The following is a 20,008-nucleotide window of genomic DNA, read 5'->3' as shown; positions in this document are numbered from 1 at the left end:
CCGTAACTTGACACTTTCAACATTTTTAAAGCCTACCAAATGTCGACCTCGAAAAAAGCTCAAACCTCTAACTCTCTGCTCTAGCCATGGTTAGCCTCAAAACCACACACCACATCATAGATCTTTTGTAAAAATCCTCATCAGAAAGCACAAAGATCTATACCATAAATCCACCATACATATGAACATTCCAATCCAGTGGTGGGAAGGTTTGTTGTTGGATTTGAAGAAAGAAAAAAACTAAGAACAAATTATACTAGAACAAATAGGAGAGAAGAAAACATGAATAAATTCATTAGTAAATAAGGGGATTTACACATACAAATTCAAATACTTTTCTTCATTTTTCTTCCTCATTTTGTTAACTCTCTCAACTCTCTTTCAAGCTCTTTCAAATTCTCTCTACTCTCCTCATTCTTCCAGCAGCAACCTCTCCCTTTTGTTGAGAAATATTGCTCTCTCTTGTAAACTAATGCCATGTTTACACCATACTTAGGTATGGCTCTTTTCTTTACTTGTACACATAGAATTTTACCTACTAAATCTCATCAACTTTAACAATTTTACCCACATTTCAAATGGTTTTTCCCTGTCCCAAGGGGCAAGGGGGAGAAGAAGGCCCACAAAAAGCAGGACGGTCGACTGAATCGATGAGGAAGAAACCAAACAGGGAAAGGATAGGGAGAAAGCAAACTAAGCTTTTGCGTTGCAAGTGTGTGTAAAAGTTTTTTCATTAAAAATAATTTGTTGCATGTACTTCTGACATGTTAAATTCAGAACAACGATAACAAAATTTTCATATTTCGTAAGTTTCACCTTTAGATATTGATGACTTAAAAAAAAAAAAACGTTTTTTTAAAGATATTAAAAGCTTATTAAAATTAAACTAGGACTGAAACACCATTCCCCAGTTGATTTCCACCATCTTCCTTGCAAGAAACTCCTTTTATCTCAAATTCACATGGCTGTCCTGCATCTTTTAAAATAAGCAAACCTGGCTGTTGATATGGGACTTGTTAAACAACAGAGTGAAAGAAAAGAGGGAAGTTGTGAAATTCTACTGAACAATGTGCTGTGAAAGTTCATAACTGGTATGAACTTCCAACTGCAGGACCATAGCTGCAGCAATTTCTGAAAAGACCAGCCATCACAAGCATCCTTTTCTAGTTCATGAAGAACAAAAATATGAGAAATTGCGCTTGAACTGACTTCTAAGTCAAAACGAAGGAACCGACTACATTGAACCCAATACACTTTTACCTCTTGCTTGTCATTGAAATTTAAATTGTTTGATGAAAAGTATAGCAAAGTTTTGTAAATGGAAATAGTATGTATCGAAAATTTGAATAAAATTGCTTGGAATTGAAAGATGGTACTTTCGAATTGCAAATGCTGATATTGACCACAAAATTAATTAATAATAGCTTTGAAATTGATAAATGACTGAAAAGAAAATAGATTGAGCTATTGTCACACCCATCTCTATCTCTGACCTATAGAGATGAATGCGACTCCAGAAAATAATAGAGTTTACCCTAAAACATCATACCCCGTTAGCTACATCTATGGATTAAAAGATATGAGTAGATCAGTGTTGCAACTGAGTTGATTGGCTTGATCTGTTGATTAGTTCGATTGGTTGGATTGATATGGTGTTTTATATTTTCCCCATACACCTTAAATTTTACCCTTAGGTCTCCTTTATTTAATTAAAATAAACTTTATCTTAAATTAATTTATTAAATAAATCATGAGCCTAAAATAATTTCATGGGTTACCCAAAATTTAAATATACACTCTTTGCATGAATTGTGCACTAACCTTCATGAGATGTCCAAAGAATTGAAATGGTTTCTTGAAGAGCCGCTTCAAGGGATTGAATCACTACTTGCAACCTCTTATATTCATGTGTTTCTCAGATTCACAAAGCGAGTCTCTAAACCAATAACTAGCCCTCAGATCCATACACTTGCACGCACTTAGAAATTTCAATTAAAATGTAACCAATAGTACTTGAAAGATGTTTTGAAATAAATGAAATTCTGTAAGCACATCCATCATAAAGCGCGATGCAATGTAATAAAATAAATTTGAGTTCTTGGTGCAGTTGCAGTTCTCAACATCATTTGAATATTGGAGGAGGGAGAATGTAACGGGTGACTTTATTTGAGATCTTACAGCTCTGGAGACGATTTCAATGCTTCAGCAAATGGTATATTATATACATGCTTCTTTTGCACTTTGCAAATTGATTTGTTCAAGGAGACAAATTTATTATGCAGAAAGTAATACCAGAGACCCCAAAAAAGTGCATCTGCTTTTTCTTTAAAATGCAACTTGCTCAACTAGCACAATGCCATGCTCTAGTATTGATGCCACTGTTGTCTCATCTAGTATTGATGCCACTGTTGTCTCTCATTAACATAAACACTAACTTCACTTAGAAACACTAATTAATGCTTGCTTTCATTCAATCACCACAGAGCCAAGCACCACTGTAGGAGAGGCACAAACTGCTTTAGCCCTAGCATATTACAGCACTAAAATGTCAAAAGTAGTCTCACTAGTAGAATACTATTATCTGCAATCCCTGAATAGATTGTGGAATCAAGGTAACGAATACTATTATGAGACGTAACGTGATACTGAAATAAGAAAATCTTCCACTAATTTCTTTTAGTGTACTTTATTTCCATGGTTATCTTATCCTTTCAGGTTTAGTTGAAAATCTACTCATCCTGTCCCTCCACAAATCATAGCATGAATTGAAAATTTTATTACCAAAAGATCTGCATTTGCTTGCACCTTTATATTGTATTCAACTCTTACATGCTATCAGTCACCTCTGCATCTTTCTCTTTTCTCTCATAAGATTCTAGTTATTTTGCTCCCATTTATCAACCTGAAACTGCAAGGAGCAGTGGGTCTCAGGAAAGTAAATATAGCGAAAATGACCTACTTAGCTTTCCTCCTGCTGCTAATCCATTGCTGGATTTTAACACACCCTTTTGCAGTTTCAAACTACTCCTTGCTCACAGACAGGGATGCTCTTCTAGCATTTAAAACCAGCATAGTTTCTGATCCCAGAGCCATTCTCGCAAACTGGATTGGAGCTGTCTATGTGTGCAACTTCACAGGTGTCACATGTGGCCAAAATTATCACCGAGTGGTGCGACTTGAACTGGGGGGAAAAGAACTCACAGGGCAACTTTCACCTGTTCTTTCAAATCTCACGTCCCTTCGAGTCCTGAACCTCATGGACAATCACTTCTATGGCATTATTCCTCCTGAATTTTCTTCTCTTCATCACCTGCATCATCTCCAGCTAGACATGAACAGTCTACATGGCTCAATACCGGAATCCTTCGCCTTTCTTTCGGAACTCTCCCTAGTAACTCTCATGGATAACAATTTAACTGGGCCAATTCCACGTTCCTTATTCTCAAACTGCACTTTATTAGGAAACGTTGACCTGTCCATCAACTTCCTGACAGGAAAAATTCCTGAAGGAATTGGAAACTGTCCAAACCTATGGACCTTAAATTTGTACAACAATCAACTAACTGGACAACTTCCTTTATCCTTATCCAATAATTCACTGTTTAATGTAGATGTGGAAGTTAACCATCTTTCTGGTGAATTACCTGCAAATGTTATCGGGAAGCTACCTTCACTTTTCCTACTTCATTTATCGTATAATGAAATGGTCAGTCATGATCATAATACCAATCTTGAACCATTCTTCACTGCCCTTGGAAATTGCACGGACTTAGAAGAGCTAGAACTGGCTGGCATGGGCCTTGGAGGAAGATTGCCCAATTCCATTGGCCGACCTGGTGCTCAACTATATTCTATGCTGCTGCAAGAAAACAATATTTATGGATCAATTCCTTCAAATATAGCTTACCTTTCTAATCTCATTGTGCTGAACTTGACATCCAATTCTCTAAACGAAACCATTTCAGCAGAGATCAGTCAGTTGCTCAACTTAGAGCAACTTTTCTTATCACACAACTTTTTCACTGGTACAATTCCAGCAGCGTTAGGCCAATTACCTGAACTTAGTCTGCTTGATCTATCAAATAATCAATTCTCTGGAGAAATCCCTCCAAGTTTAGGGAATTTGGTTCAGGTGAATTCCATGTTTCTCAACAACAACCTCCTTTCAGGAACTATTCCTCCAGAATTAGGAAAGTGTGATCTTTACAAGCTAGACTTGTCCTTTAATGCATTGACAGGGAGCATCCCTAAGGAAATACTGCACGAGATCAGGATATTTCTCAACCTTTCGCATAATCATCTTGACGGGCGATTGCCAGTTGAGCTCAGCAAGCTGGAAAAAGTTCAAGAAATAGATGTTTCATCAAATAGCATCACTGGCAATTTATTCCCTGAGATATCAAACTGCACTGCACTGAGAATGATAAATTTCTCGCACAATTCTCTTCAAGGGAACCTTCCTGATTCACTTGGTGATCTAAAGTACCTGGAATCCATTGATGTTTCAGGAAACAACCTTTCTGGATTGATCCCAACAAGCCTGAACAAGCTTCAAGCCCTCAGCTTTCTAAATCTTTCTTTTAACAACTTTGGAGGACCAATTCCCTCAGGTGGTATCTTCAATGTAGTCACAAACTTATCTTTCTTGGGCAATCCACATCTCTGTGGTTCAATTTCTGGCATGTCCACTTGCTCTAAGAGCAGAAAATGGTTCGGCTAAGCTATGTTCCTGATTATGTTCTTCTGGGCCTGACATATGTTGCATGACCAAAATCTGCTACATTCATAAACTTTAAATTGTTAAGCACAATGTAAGTATGTAATGTAATCATAAAAACGAAGGGTATAAGTTTGTTATTGCCTAAGCATTTCCCTTCTTCTTCTTCTTCTTCTTCTTCTTCTTCTTCTTCTTCTTTCAGATTCTTAGCTTCATGCTGGAAAGCTAGGCCAAAACGAATCATTCTCTCCAGTAATTCCCTCCTTGGTTAGCATTGTCAGCGTTGCTTATGTACTCTATATTAGTTTCCTTCCATTCTCAGTAGACCCTTGTATGTGTGATATTGGAGAGATGGATATTTTGTAATTTGTACTACCTTCATTTTTATCTGTGGCATTTATATATATTGCACAGTAATTTAAAAAATAATTGAAGAACATCATTTTTATAAAAATATATTAAAAATTGATTAAATTGCCCTTTATCTTATTTAGAAAATTTATGAATAATTATTATATTTAATAAAAATAAAAAATAAAATTAAAAAAAAGAAATAATGAATTGTAACACCCCTAATTTTTAAATTTATTATTTTGTGGGTAAATATTAATATTTTATTTTATTTAAATTTTAGAAAATTATTTAAAATTTTTCGGATTTTAGAAATCGGGTCCGATTTTATATTTTAATAAACAATTATAATTATATGCCCTAAACTAAAAAAAAATAAAAATAAACGTTTAATTGCAATTACATTTAAATATAACATTTTAATTTTTATAATTTAGATTTAATTTCTTAAATTAAGTGAAAATTTTCTTAAGACTGAAATTGATTTGGGTGAATATATTATTATTCACATGTCATGTCAATAATATATTACGAGTGAGATTAACATGTCAACTTTTGATTTTTCTTTTTTTAGTTGTTTTGATTTTATTTTTTTTATTTGAATTAATTAAAATATCCCTCTTAAAATTCATTAATAAACAAATTATAATTTTTCTAATTAAATTTTACATATTCAAATTATTTTAGTCATTAAAAATAATAAATAATTATTAACATGCTATAAATAATGGTTGAAATGATATTTGTAATTATAGACAAAAAAAATTATTTATTACTATATAATTATAAATTTAAATGTAATTACTATTATTATTTACTTTTTTAGTAACAATTATTTAAAATAAATTAAACCTATTAATGATCATTTAACATATTAACAATAGTTACTAATAATATTTTATCAAATAATTAATAATTACTTTTTTATAATTATTAAGCAGTAAGCATAGCCTAATAACTATATATATATATATATATATATATATATATATAGAGAGAGAGAGAGAGAGAGAGAGAGAGAGAGAGAGAGAGAGAGAGAGAGAGAGAGAGAGAGAGAGAGCATTCAATTCAAATCGAATAGAACTGAACCGAATCGCTAAAATCGAATTAATTGAAATCATGAATTTACAAACCAAATTGAACAGAACAACTAAAGAAATTGAATTAAATTGAACCATACTAATTCGATTCAATTCGGTTCGATTCAGTCGGCTTCTCATTCCACAATTCCAATTTCCACATTCACCATCACAGGCATCACAAACATAAATACCAACTATACAAATTCAATTTATTCTCAAATTTACAATTTCAAAAACCAAAAATTTCAACAAATAACAACTATATCGGTTTACATTTGCAATTTCATAATACAATCAACGTAGAAATTAAATCTAAAATTAAAAAAAAAGAAATCTAATACCAAATTCTAATAAACAAACCCTAAACATAACAATTAAAAATTCAAATCAACAAAACCCAAATATGCCCAAAAAATTCGTTGACGAAGAATTAAATTGCATGCATAAATGTTCAAAACCCAAAAAAGTGAAATCATGAATGTCCTTTGAATACCTAAATCATCAAATTCAAAAAACATCTTGATTTTGCTCTTTTGGAATTTGAGGATGAAGACTGAAGATGAAGACCGAATATGTCACACCTTACCCCTCTGTAAGGCATCACATGATCCCGTAGAATACCTAATGAACTACCGCACTTCACCTACCGATAACTCATTAAGTATCCTACAAGGGATTTTAAAACAATTTTCTTATTTTTGATAAGTGGTGAGCATTTTCTAATAAGTACTTAAAACATGTAGTTAAACTAAAACTAGTTAATATTTTTTGCCCATTTTATTTTTACGCAAATTTTATAAAAATTTTGATAGAGTTCCCTCCGTATTTTGAGAAACCAGTTCTTCAAATACCTGAAATAAAAGCACTTCCAATAATTTTCTAACCACTGCTTCAACTTCATACTCAATCTCAACCAATTTCTCAAATTCACAAGTTCAATAATTCTCAAAATACTGTCAATCAATATCATTCATGTTTCATTTGAAACAAAACAATTTAGATACATTATTACAACATTTACATTAAGAGAGTTTCAAAACCACAATATATATTATAACTTATACAAATTTTATACAAACTGCTCAAGACCCACTTTTACATTTCCATACATTTATGTGCAATATATACATCAAAAGAAGTATTTATAGTTAGGGTATAAATTATACCCGAAGACTTCAAGCTGATAACTCCACACAACTCAGCAGCTCAGTCTGCTGCTCCTCTAATCTCTGTATCTGCGACAGCAATAAAAGCTATCGCTGAGTACTAGGACTCAGTGGTGCACAATATACTAAAATAATCTTTATGCAAAACTTAAAGCACATTTATTCAAAGATTTGGCTAAACATGAAAATGAAATACAAATCATGCGTGGTGAGATTTTAAATGTAAACCAAGTTCATTTCAAAGTATCAAAACACATTTCACAAAACCCACAGCTAGATCATGCCATTCGAAACAAATAGAATCTCAATAGCCAGAGGCTAAAGAGAAATCACATGAATCTCAATAGCCAGAGGCTAAAGAGAAATCATATCACAAGGCTAGCTAGCTCAAATATATAGATATCCATTCACATCCTCTTCTACTGGCACACCTCAACACTTCTCCAGAGAAGGAATCAAAATTCGAAACTAATTACCCCCACTAGTCGTGCTAGTGAGGTGTTCAAATATGTGGTCATGACACTGTGGTTTCAAAACTTATCTTAACAATTTGCTAAACATTGTCTTTTCAAATATACATAATAACTTTCAACAATTTAGATCAAACATCATAAGAATGCCATAATCCAATATTTCACATTATTCAAAATGATATGCAAAAGATGATTATAAAAGTATATGTTGTGCACAAACCTCAAACGAGTCGCCCGTTGGCCTTGACTCGACTCTTCGGGTTCTGTCCCGGTATTCTTTTCCACTGAAACACGAAATTTTCCAATGTTTCAGTACTAAAACTTAAAATAATTCCAAAATAAACTTAACTTCACATTTACCTAGCTCTAACGTGTTAAATTCGACGTTCTCAAAATTTTGTGTTTCGGGTTACTATTCACTGCACTATTCAAGTCAAATTATTGACTTTCTAAGGCTTAATAGGTATGGGAACTCCAACTTCACCCACATACCACATTTTGGTCACCAAACTTGTTGGTTTTGGTCATTTGTTTAAAACTTAGGTCATTTTGGCAAAATTGCCAATTTTCGGTTTTGGTTCTCCGAAGTTGCACTATTCCATTGGTCGATCTACTGTTGGAATTTGACAAAACTTCCTTCATAGAAAATGTTCCTTATTGTCTTAAGTGTATTCTCATTTTTGGATCACCCCAATCGGAGTTTTGTAGCTCAAGTTATGGCCAAAATAAGTTTACTGTTCACGTGCACTGTTCATACTGCAATTTAGGTGCTGGCAGATTTTTGATCCAACTTTGGTCAATAATTTGATCAAGTTAAGTTCATAATTTGGTCTCACTTTCTTTATATGAAATGTTGTACTATGTCTTAGGTTTCCATCGGTTCAAGAATCGCCTAAATCCGAGTTTTCTAGAGGGAGTTATAGCCATCCAAATATTGTTGCTCAATGAAAATTCTGCAGAGTTGCAGGTTTGGTAACCTAACTTTGCTCAATAATCTGAATGGGTTAATGGCATAATTTGGGGCGATGTTCTTCATGAAAGTTTTAGATCTATATGCCCTCTAACCCCTGGCCAAATTTCAGGTCAATTTGACCTGTCTAACTCGAGTTATGACCAAATGAATAGTTACTGTTCATTTGGTCAGTTTAGTGCAGTGGCAGCCTGCTATCAACTCACTTTGGTCAATTGTTTCACCAAGTTTTGGTCAGTTTTTGGCCATGGTTCCTCAATGAAAATTGTGCTCTTTTATGTCTATTTTCATCCCCAATTGGTGGCATATCAATTAGACTTGTAAAATTTGAGTTTTGGTCCTTCAAAGTGGGTTTGGTCATGCTGCCAGCAGCATGACCATTGACCTACGAATTTGGTTTAATTTCCTACCATTCCCACACAACTTATTTGGTCGTAATTGACCATTATTTCATTTCACAATAGGTTAAACATGCCATTTATGCATTTCTCCAAATTTTGGTTCATAAACCCTAACATTGAAAACCCTAACTCAACATTTTCATGCCTTTAACTACTTTTAATGGTTTAAATGTTAATCATTTAACTAAGTAAAGTTTCTAAACTCATTCAATTGCATCATATTCATGTAAATCATACTCCTCTCAAGCTGCCAGAATTTCAGTTTGGTCCTTCTCCCATGTTTTTATGAGGTTTATTAAGGTTGGGTAAGGAGAAATTAAGCTTAGTGTAAGCTTAAGGGAAACACTTTCATAGAGAATGTATGGAGGAAGGTGGGGCGGCACTTGATGGAAGAAGAAGAAGAAAATCCTAATTTTTTTTTTCCTTTTGTTTTCCTTTACACGTTTTTTTGCTTATGGAAGACCCCTAAATCCAAATTAATTAATTCAATTTATTAATTTAGTTATTACATCATGCATGATGTCATAACTTTTGACTTTTCCAAACTCTTTCCTTTTCTCTTTTTTTTTTTTATTTTTCTATTAGTTCTTTAATTTAATTCTCGATTCCGAAATTTTCTTTTCTCCGATTTTATTTGATGATTAGGTCGAGTCACTCGGGTCAATTGACCAAATTGCCCCTCGCAGGTTCATCCCGGTTTGCAAATAATCCAATATTTCTTCCGGCTCCCTGACCTAATTATTTGACTAACTTAACAGTTCTTTTTCATGATTTTCTCTTTTCCACTGTGTTCATAAGGGTCCTAAGGACCGCAGCGTCACTTTTTACGGTTCAAAATTTGAGTTTAAAACGACTTCGCAGTCGTTCCCGAGGAGGTCACTCATCGCTGTGACTCTCTGCTCGTTTAACCTCTTATGTTCTGTTTTTCTTATTTGTAGTTAACTAATTAAACATTACTAATTATTTATGTTTATGGCTTCTCATGTTGTCTTAAGTGTGGCCCTAATCCCATTAATTGTCCGGACCGACACCGGTCACCGGAACAGTGAAATCTACCAGGCTATACAAACGGGGTGTTACAATTCTTCCCCCCTTAAATAAATTTCGTCTCAAAATTTTTACCTGGTATCAATCTCTGAATAGCTGTGGGTGTTGTCTCCTCATGTCCTCCTCTCGTTCCCAAGTAGCTTCTTGGCCCGAATGATGGTTCCACAGCACTTTTACCAACGGTATCTGCTTATTCCGTAGCTGCTTCACCTCATAAGCCAGAATCTTTATGGGTTCTTCTTCATATGTGAGGTCTGGATTCACTTCTATTTCTTCTACTGGTAGTACATGAGATGGGTCCGATCAAGACTCTCCTCAACATAGACACATGGAAGACATTATGTATCTTTTCCAACTCGAGGTAGTGCCAACCGATATGCCAAAGGACCCACTCTTTCCGTAACCTCATATGGCCCAATAAAACGAGGACTTAGTTTCCTTTCTACTAATCTCATAATCCTCTTCCAAGGAGAAACTTTGAGGAAAACTTTCTCACCCATTGCATACTCAATATCCCTTCTTTTCAAATCAACATAGGACTTTTGGCCTGATGCGCTTTTAAGTCGACCCACGATCACCTTGATTTTCTCTCTTGATCTGTTGAACAATTTGGTCCGATCATTTTTCTTTCACCCACGTCATCCCAACACAACGGGGTTCTACATTTCCTGCCATACAAAGCTTCATATGGAGGCATCCCAATGCTTGATTGGTAGCTGTTGTTGTAAGCAAACTCAATCAAAGGCAAGTGTGTATCCCAACTACCCTCAAACTCAATCACACAAGCCCGTAGCATGTCCTCCAAGATCTGAATTACCCTCTCGCATCGCCATGCATGCGTGGGTGGAATGCAAGATCAAGTTCAATCTAGTTCCTAGGGCTCTCAAGACTACCCAGAATCTAGAAGTGAACCTAGGATCTCTGTCTGACACGATGGATACTGGCACTCCATGCAGTCTCACAATCTCATCGATGTATAACTTGGCCAATCTTTCTAAACTGTAGTCCATCCGAACTGGCAGAAAATGAGCAGACTTAGTCAGTCTGTCAACAATGACCCACACTGCATCATGACTCTTCTGTGTTCTCGGAAGTCCCATCACAAAATCCATTGTTATTCTTTCCCATTTCCATTCCGGCACTGGTAGTGGATGTAACAACCCAGTGGGTACTTGATGCTCTGCCTTTATTTGCTGACAAGTTAGGCATTTGGACACAAACTCTGCCACATCTCTCTTCATACCCATCCACCAGTAATGCTCCTTTAGCCCCCTATACATTTTTGTACCACCAGGGTGCATGGCAAAAGGAGACTCATGTGCTTCCTTCAAAATGATCTGCTTCAAATCAACATCACTAGGAACACATATTCTGCCCTAGTGTAGCAATAGACCGTCATCTCTGATTGAGAATTCTGGTTTCTTGCCCTGCTGGACTTCTTCCATCAGCTTCTGATACTTCTGATCATTCTGAGCAGCCATTCTAATCTGATTAATCAACACTGGCTGTACATGCCATGCAACTGCTGTCTGCCCATCATCACTAATCTCTAAGCTGGCATGTAATGATCTCAACTCATGTACCAAAGACAAAGGAGTAATCCGTAGACTTGCCAAAGTCTTGCGACTTAAGGCATCAGCCACAACATTAGCTTTCCCTGGCTGATAGTCTATCAGACAATCATAGTCTTTTATCAACTCTAACCATCTCCTCTGTCTCAAATTCAGCTCTGTGTAGATATAACATTTCTCCCCATACAAATAATGTCTCCAGATCTTAAGAGCAAACACAATGGCTGCAAGCTCCAAATCATGTGTCGGATAATTCCTCTCATGCGGTTTTAACTGGCGTGATGCATAGGCAATGACATTTCGATCTTGCATCAACACACAGCCTAACCCATTGTGAGAAGCATCACTATAAACTGTATATTCTTTACCCGGGGTAGGTAAAGTTAGGACTGGAGCTTTAGTCAAACATCTCTTCAATTCATCAAAACTCTGCTGGCATTTATCCGTCCACTGAAATTTTACATCTTTTCTAAGCAGCTTGGTCAATGGAGATGCCAACATGGAAAATCCCTTCACAAATCTACGGTAGTATCCAGCTAAACCCAGAAAACTACGAATCTCTGTGACATTTCTGGGTGGCCTCCAATTAAGGAGAGCTTCAATCTTACTAAGATCTACCTTAATACCCTCTTCTGATACTACATGCCCCAAAAAGGATATCTCCTTCAGCCAAAATTCACACTTCGACAATTTGGCATATAGCTGTTTCTCTCTCAAAGTCTGCAGTACAATCCGCAGATGTCTATCATGCTCTTCTGCATTCCTCGAATAGACCAATATATCATCGATAAATACCACAACAAACTGGTCGAGGTGTGGTCTGAAAATAGTGTTCATTAGATCTATAAAAGCAGCCAGAGCATTAGTTAACCCGAATGGCATGACTAGGAATTCATAATGGCCATAGCGGGTTCTGAAGGCAGTTTTAGGAATACTTTGCTCTTGTACCTTCAGCTGATAATAACCTGATCTCAGGTCAATTTTGGAGAACACAGCTGCACCCCTCAACTGATCAAACAAGTCATCAATGCGGGGCAATGGATATCTATTCTTTATTGTCACCTTATTCAACTGCCGATAATCAATGCATAACCAGAGAGTGCCATCTTTCTTCTTTACAAACAACACTGGCGCTCCCCAAGGTGACACACTAGGGCGGATAAAGCCCTTATCAAGCAATTCTTGCAACTGCACTTTCAACTCTTTCAATTCTGCAGGTGCCATTCTATATGGCGTTATGGAGATTGGATCCACACCAGGCATAACATTAATTTCAAACTGCACCTCTCTTTCTGGAGGTAATCCTGGCAATTTATCAGGAAACACATCCGGAAAGTCACATACCGTAGGGATGTCCCTTAGTGCTGGACTCCCCACTTGGGTGTCTATCACATGTGCCAAGTATGCTTCACACCCCTTTCTGATCATTCTTCTGGCTAGTGCAGCCGAAATGATGTTTGATGGCAGTAAATGCCTCTCCCCGTATATTACCACATCACCATACAAAGGGAGACCAAAAGTGACTGTCTTCAGTCTACAGTCAATTATGGCATGATGCCTGGCTAACCAATCTATGCCCAAGATGATATCATACTCTCTGAAGGGCATTTCAATCAAGTCTGACAGGAAAACATGTCCTTGGATCACCAAAGGACAGTCTCTATAGATTATGTTGACCCGGACCTCTTGTCCTAACAGACTAGTTACTAGCACTTCAAAACCCATTTGCACACATGGAACAGCAAGTGAACTGACTATGCTAGCACTAACATATGAATGAGTTGAACCCGGATCAAACAACACAAATACATCTTGACCAGAGATAGAGAATGTACCAGCTACCACATCTAAGTCTCGGCCTCTTCTTCTTTGTCTCATCGTGTAGACTCTGCCGACGCACTTCCTTGTGCATCGACCAATCGTGCTCGATCTGCAAAGGTGCCTCTACCTCTGCCTCTTCCTCTGCCAAATGACTGTGAACCTCTGGGAGCAGGACTGCAATATATCCATCGGCAGTAGTAGGATCTGGACCATATCTCTGAGAACTAGTAAAGTTTTTTGCTATTTGGCCGTTGCCTCCACGCTTAAAGCAGGCTCCAGTGGCCCAATAGCATTCCCCATGAATCTTGCCACAAGTCTCACGGGCGGGCGTAATGTGAACCCTCGCTGATCACGACTGACCTAGGGGTCTCTGTCCAGAGAATCGGCCCCTACCAAATCTTCCACCTCGACCCCTGCTGGGTTCACTAAACTTCTTTTTCTTTCCAGAGGTAGCACCGTAACTCGCTCAACCGATCTTTCCCCTTGTCTTTTCTCGATTTCTCGACTTTTTCCTTCACTGGGTTGCTCGCTTCAACTCTTTCCAGTTCAAGTGCTTGGGACATAAGTTCTGAGAAGTTGCTGTGTCGAAATCCCACAACTTGCATCCTTATGCTGGGCTTCAAACCCGTTTCAAATCTCTTGCACCTTACCTTGCTGGTAGTAAGGAGACTCCCAGCATAATGACTCAGGCGGGAGAACTCCCTCTCATACTCTGCCACTGATCGGTTCCCTTGTTTTAAACTCAAAAATTCTTGCAGTTTCTGATCAACATATGCATCTGGGATGTATTTGCGAACTCTCGATGAAGTCATCCCAGTCAAGACTCGTGGTTCATCCAAGCCGTGGGGATGGTCTTCCACCACCATACGCATCCTGCGCAGTAGCGACACAGAGTATTCAAACTTCAGCTCATCTTGGCAGTGCAATTTCTTAAACACTCTGTCCATTCTTTCAAGCCATTGCTCTGCCTCTAAAGGGTCCACTGTACCCTTAAATTCTGCAGCCCCATACTTCAGTAATTTATCATATTGTCTGGCTGGAGGCAGTGGTTGTGCCACAGGTGGTTGGGGTGGAGCTTGAGCAGGCATACCCCCAGCCATTTGTTGAAACATTGCCGCCATCTGCTGTGCGAATTGTGCAGGGAACTGCGGCATTTGTGGGGCTGGTGCTACTGACCCACTGACATTCGGTAAAGCTGGGGCTTCCTCTTGTGCCTCAGCTTCAACAGACTGCTCAACTGAGTGATCCCCTTCTTCCATCTCAATCTGAAGTAGGGTATCTCCTGAACAAATAACACATGGAGATTTCCATCCGTTAGTTCATATTTATGATGTAATGCACTGTATGTAACAAAAATGGACATTGAGCAGTTGTACTTAACAAAGAAAGACACAAATTCACAATTTAAAACATACTTCAAAAACCTGGCTCTGATACCACTAAAACATGTCATACCTTACCCCTCTGTAAGGCATCACATGATCCCGTAGAATACCTAATGAACTACCACACTTCACCTACCGATAACTCATTAAGTATCCTACAAGGGATTTTAAAATAATTTTCTTATTTTTGATAAGTTGTGAGCATTTTCTAATAAGTACTTAAAACACGTAGTTAAACTAAAACTAGTTAATATTTTTTGCCCATTTTATTTTTACGCAAATTTTATAAAAATTTTGACAGAGTTCCCTCTGTATTTTGAGAAACCAGTTCTTCAAATACCTGAAATAAAAGCACTTCCAATAATTTTCTAACCACTTCTTCAACTTCATACTCAATCTCAACCAATTTCTCAAATTCACAAGTTCAATAATTCTCAAAATACTGTCAATCAATATCATTCATATTTCATTTGAAACAAAACAATTTAGATACATTATTACAACATTTACATTAAGAGAGTTTTAAAACCACAATATATATTATAACTTATACAAATTTTATACAAACTGCTCAATACCCACTTTTACATGTCCATACATTTATGTGCAATATATACATCAAAAGAAGTATTTACAGTTAGGGTATAAATTATACCCGAAGACTTCAAGCTGATAACTCCACACAACTCAGCAGCTCAATCTGCTGCTCCTCTAATCTTTGTATCTGCGACAGCAATAAAAGCTATCGCTGAGTACTAGGACTCAGTGGTGCATAATATACTAAAATAATCTTTATGCAAAACTTAAAGCACATTTATTCAAAGATTTGGCTAAACATGAAAATTAAATACAAATCATGCATGGTGAGATTTTAAATGTAAACCAAGTTCATTTCAAAGTATCAAAACACATTTCACAAAACCCACAGCTAGATCATGCCATTCGAAACAAATAGAATCTCAATAGCCAGAGGCTAAAGAGAAATCACATGAATCTCAATAGCCAGAGGCTAAAGAGAAATCATATCACAAGGCTAGCTAGCTCAAATATATGGATATCCATTCACATCCTCTTCTACTAGCACACCTCAACACTTCTCCAGAGAAGGAATCAAAATTCAAAACTAATTACCCCCACTAGTCGTGCTAGTGAGGTGTTCAAATATGTGGTCATGACACTGTGGTTTCAAAACTTATCTTAACAATTTGCTAAACATTGTCTTTTCAAATATACATAATAACTTTCAACAATTTAGATCAAACATCATAAGAATGCCATAATCCAATATTTCACATTATTCAAAACGATATGCAAAAGATGATTATAAAAGTATATATTGTGCACAAACCTCAAACGAGTCGCCTGTTGGCCTTGACTCGACTCTTCGGGTTCTGTCCCGGTATTCTTTTCCACTGAAACACGAAATTTTCCAATGTTTCAGTACTAAAACTAAAAATAATTCCAAAATAAACTTAACTTCACATTTACCTAGCTCTAACGTGTTTAATTCGACGTTCTCGAAATTTTGTGTTTCGGGTTACTATTCACTGCACTATTCAAGTCAAATTATTGACTTTCTAAGGCTTAATAGGTATGGGAACTCCAACTTCACCCACATACCACATTTTGGTCACCAAACTTGTTGGTTTTAGTCATTTGTTTAAAACTTAGGTCATTTTGGCAAAATTGCCAATTTTCGGTTTTGGTTCTCCGAAGTTGCACTATTCCATTGGTCGATCTACTGTTGGAATTTGACAAAACTTCCTTCATAGAAAATGTTCCTTATTGTCTTAAGTGTATTCTCATTTTTGGATCACCCCAATCGGAGTTTTGTAGCTCAAGTTATGGCCAAAATAAGTTTACTGTTTACGTGCACTGTTCATACTGCAATTTAGGTGCTGGCAGATTTTTGATCCAACTTTGGTTAGTTATTTGATCAAGTTAAGTTCATAATTTGGTCTCACTTTCTTTATATGAAATGTTGTACTATGTCTTAGGTTTCCATCGGTTCAAGAATCGCCTAAATCCGAGTTTTCTAGAGGGAGTTATAGCCATCCAAATATTGCTGCTCAATGAAAATTCTGCAGAGTTGCAGGTTTGGTAACCTAACTTTGCTCAATAATCTGAATGGGTTAATGGCATAATTTGGGGTGATGTTCTTCATGAAAGTTTTAGATCTATATGCCCTCTAACCCCTGGCCAAATTTCAGGTCAATTTGACCTGTCTAACTCGAGTTATGACCAAATGAACAGTTACTGTTCATTTGGTCAGTTTAGTGCAGTGGCAGCCTGCTATCAACTCACTTTGGTCAATTGTTTCACCAAGTTTTGGTCAGTTTTTGGCCATGGTTCCTTAATGAAAATTGTGCTCTTTTATGTCTATTTTCATCCCCAATTGGTGGCATATCAATTAGACTTGTAAAATTTAAGTTTTGGTCCTTCAAAGTGGGTTTGGTCATGCTGCCAGCAGCATGACCATTGACCTACGAATTTGGTTTAATTTCCTACCATTCCCACACAACTTATTTGGTCATAATTGACCATTATTTCATTTCACAATAGGTTAAACATGCCATTTATGCATTTCTCCAAATTTTGGTTCATAAACCCTAACATTGAAAACCCTAACTCAACATTTTCATGCCTTTAACTACTTCTAATGGTTTAAATGTTAATCATTTAACTAAGTAAAGTTTCTAAACTCATTCAATTGCATCATATTCATGTAAATCATACTCCTCTCAAGCTGCCAGAATTTCAGTTTGGTCCTTCTCCCATGTTTTTATGAGGTTTATTAAGGTTGGGTAAGGAGAAATTAAGCTTAGTGTAAGCTTAAGGGAAACACTTTCATGGAGAATGTATGGAGGAAGGTGGGGCGGCACTTGATGGAAGAAGAAGAAGAAAATCCTAATTTTTTTTTTCCTTTTGTTTTCCTTTACACGTTTTTTGCTTATGGAAGACCCCTAAATCCAAATTAATTAATTCAATTTATTAATTTAGTTATTACATCATGCATGATGTCATAACTTTTGACTTTTCCAAACTCTTTCCTTTTCTCTTTTTTTTTTTTATTTTTCTATTAGTTCTTTAATTTAATTCTCGATTCCAAAATTTTCTTTTCTCCGATTTTATTTGACAGTTAGGTCAGGAGTCAGCTCTCGGGGTCAATTGACCAAATTGCCCCTCGTCGGTTCATCCCGGTTTGCAAATAATCCAATATTTCTTCTGGCTCCCTGACCTAATTATTTGACTGACTTAACAGTTCTTTTTCATGATTTTCTCTTTTTCACTGTGTTCATAAGGGTTCTAAGGACCACAGCGTCACTTTTTACGGTTTGAAATTTGAGTTTAAAATGACTTCACAGTCGTTCCCGAGGAGGTCACTCATCGCTGTGACTCTCGGCTCGTTTAACCTCTTATATTCTGTTTTTCTTATTTGTAGTTAACTAATTAAACATTACTAATTATTTATGTTTATGGCTTCTCATATTGTCTTAAGTGTGGCCCTAATCCCATTAATTGTCCGGACCGACACCGGTCACGGGAACAGTGAAATCTACCAGGCTATACAAACGGGGTGTTACAGAATAGTATTATGGCGTGATTATGGTGCTACATGCGAAGAAGAAAGAAGAAGGTCATGGTGATGGTGTTGTGATTGTAACGATCGGGCTCCAATTACTAGAGGAATTGTCCACTTTGGCCGTAAGCCTAACGGTTTTGTACCATAGGTGGAATGGAGAACTTCCCTGGAGGTCACCCATCCTAGGATTTCTCTCAAGCGAGCACGCTTAACCCTGGAGTTCTTCCAACTCTCCAGGCCATTCCACCAAAAGGCACCTCCCCATTTTATATATCATTACTTTTTGAACCCAAGACCATCTCCGTGCTTTGCCGATGTGGGATTTGCCTAAGGGACCTTTCTCCCCCCCTTTTGGGATTCAGCGTCCTCGCTGAGGTTTGCCCCACCATCACCCAAGAGGACACGCGAGCGGCTTTGATACCAATTGTAACGATCGGGCTCCAACCACTAGAGGAATTGTCTGCTTTGGCCGTAAGCCTCATGGTTTTGTCCCATAGGTGGAATAGAGAACTTCCCAGGAGGTCACCCATCCTAGGATTTCTCTCAAGCGAGCACGCTTAACTCTGGAGTTTTTCTAACTCTCCAGGCCATTCCATCAAAATGCGCCTCTAGTGATGAGTTCCCCAATTTTATATATCATTACTTTTTGAACCCAAGACCATCTCCGTGCTTTGCCGATGTGGGAAAAAGGTCCCTTAGGCAAATCCCACATCGGCAAAGCACGAAGATGGTCTTGGGTTCAAAAAGTAATGATATATAAAATGGGGAAACTAATTAATAGAGGCGCCTTTTGGTGGAATGGCCTGGAGAGTTGAAAGAATTCCAGGGTTAAGCGTGCTCGCTTGAGAGAAATCCTAGGATGGGTGACCTCCTGGTAAGTTTTCCATTCCACCTATGGGATAAAACTGTGAGGCGTATGGCCAAAGCTGATAATTCCTCTAGTGGTTGGAGCCCGATCGTTACAGTGACATAGAGAAAGAAGGGCAAAGAGCGACTGGAATGGAAAAGAGGGAAAAGAGATTAATTAGAGTTTATTAAAATGTTATATATATATATATATATATATATATATATATATATATATATATAACTGACCCACCATCTCCTGTACACCGACAGTGGCCAAAGGACTTTTTCCAAAATGTAGTATTTTAAGGAGAAGAAAGAAATCGATTCGTTTGGTTTTTAAAAATTTTTCGCTCTAATAATCAAATATAACTAAAAACTTAAAATATTTAAATCTGATAAATCTTGGTTAATTCTTTTATCACTTACATAAGTAAAAAAATAATAAATAAGTTTTATTTTAATTATAATGAATTTTTTAATTTTTATTTTTCGATTTGATACAAAACATTTATAAGCTTGTTCCTGATTTTCATTATATTTTTTTTTAATTTGCTGATGGAAGCTGCACAATAAATAAAACTGAAAGGGGCAA

The 20,008-nt window shown here is 36.7% G+C and overlaps 1 protein-coding gene across 1 annotated transcript; it reads left to right on the top strand.

Moving 5' to 3' along the window:
• Positions 1-2,843: 2,843 nt before the first annotated feature.
• On the top strand, positions 2,844-5,226 carry LOC110644859 (putative leucine-rich repeat receptor-like serine/threonine-protein kinase At2g24130). Its single transcript, XM_021797819.2, has one exon. The coding sequence runs from the start codon at positions 2,951-2,953 to the stop codon at positions 4,718-4,720; it is 1,770 nt and encodes a 589-aa protein (XP_021653511.2). The 5' UTR covers positions 2,844-2,950; the 3' UTR covers positions 4,721-5,226.
• The last annotated feature ends 14,782 nt before the right edge of the window (positions 5,227-20,008 follow it).

Source organism: Hevea brasiliensis, chromosome 6 (genome assembly GCF_030052815.1).
Source record: "Hevea brasiliensis isolate MT/VB/25A 57/8 chromosome 6, ASM3005281v1, whole genome shotgun sequence".
NCBI classification, from domain to species: Eukaryota; Viridiplantae; Streptophyta; class Magnoliopsida; order Malpighiales; family Euphorbiaceae; genus Hevea; species Hevea brasiliensis.
This window is presented reverse-complemented; position numbering and strand designations above follow the sequence as displayed.

Excerpts from the sequence above, each read along its gene's own strand:
- LOC110644859 (XM_021797819.2), top strand. The coding sequence starts at position 2,951 with ATGACCTACTTAGCTTTCCTCCTGCTGCTAATCCATTGCTGGATTTTA.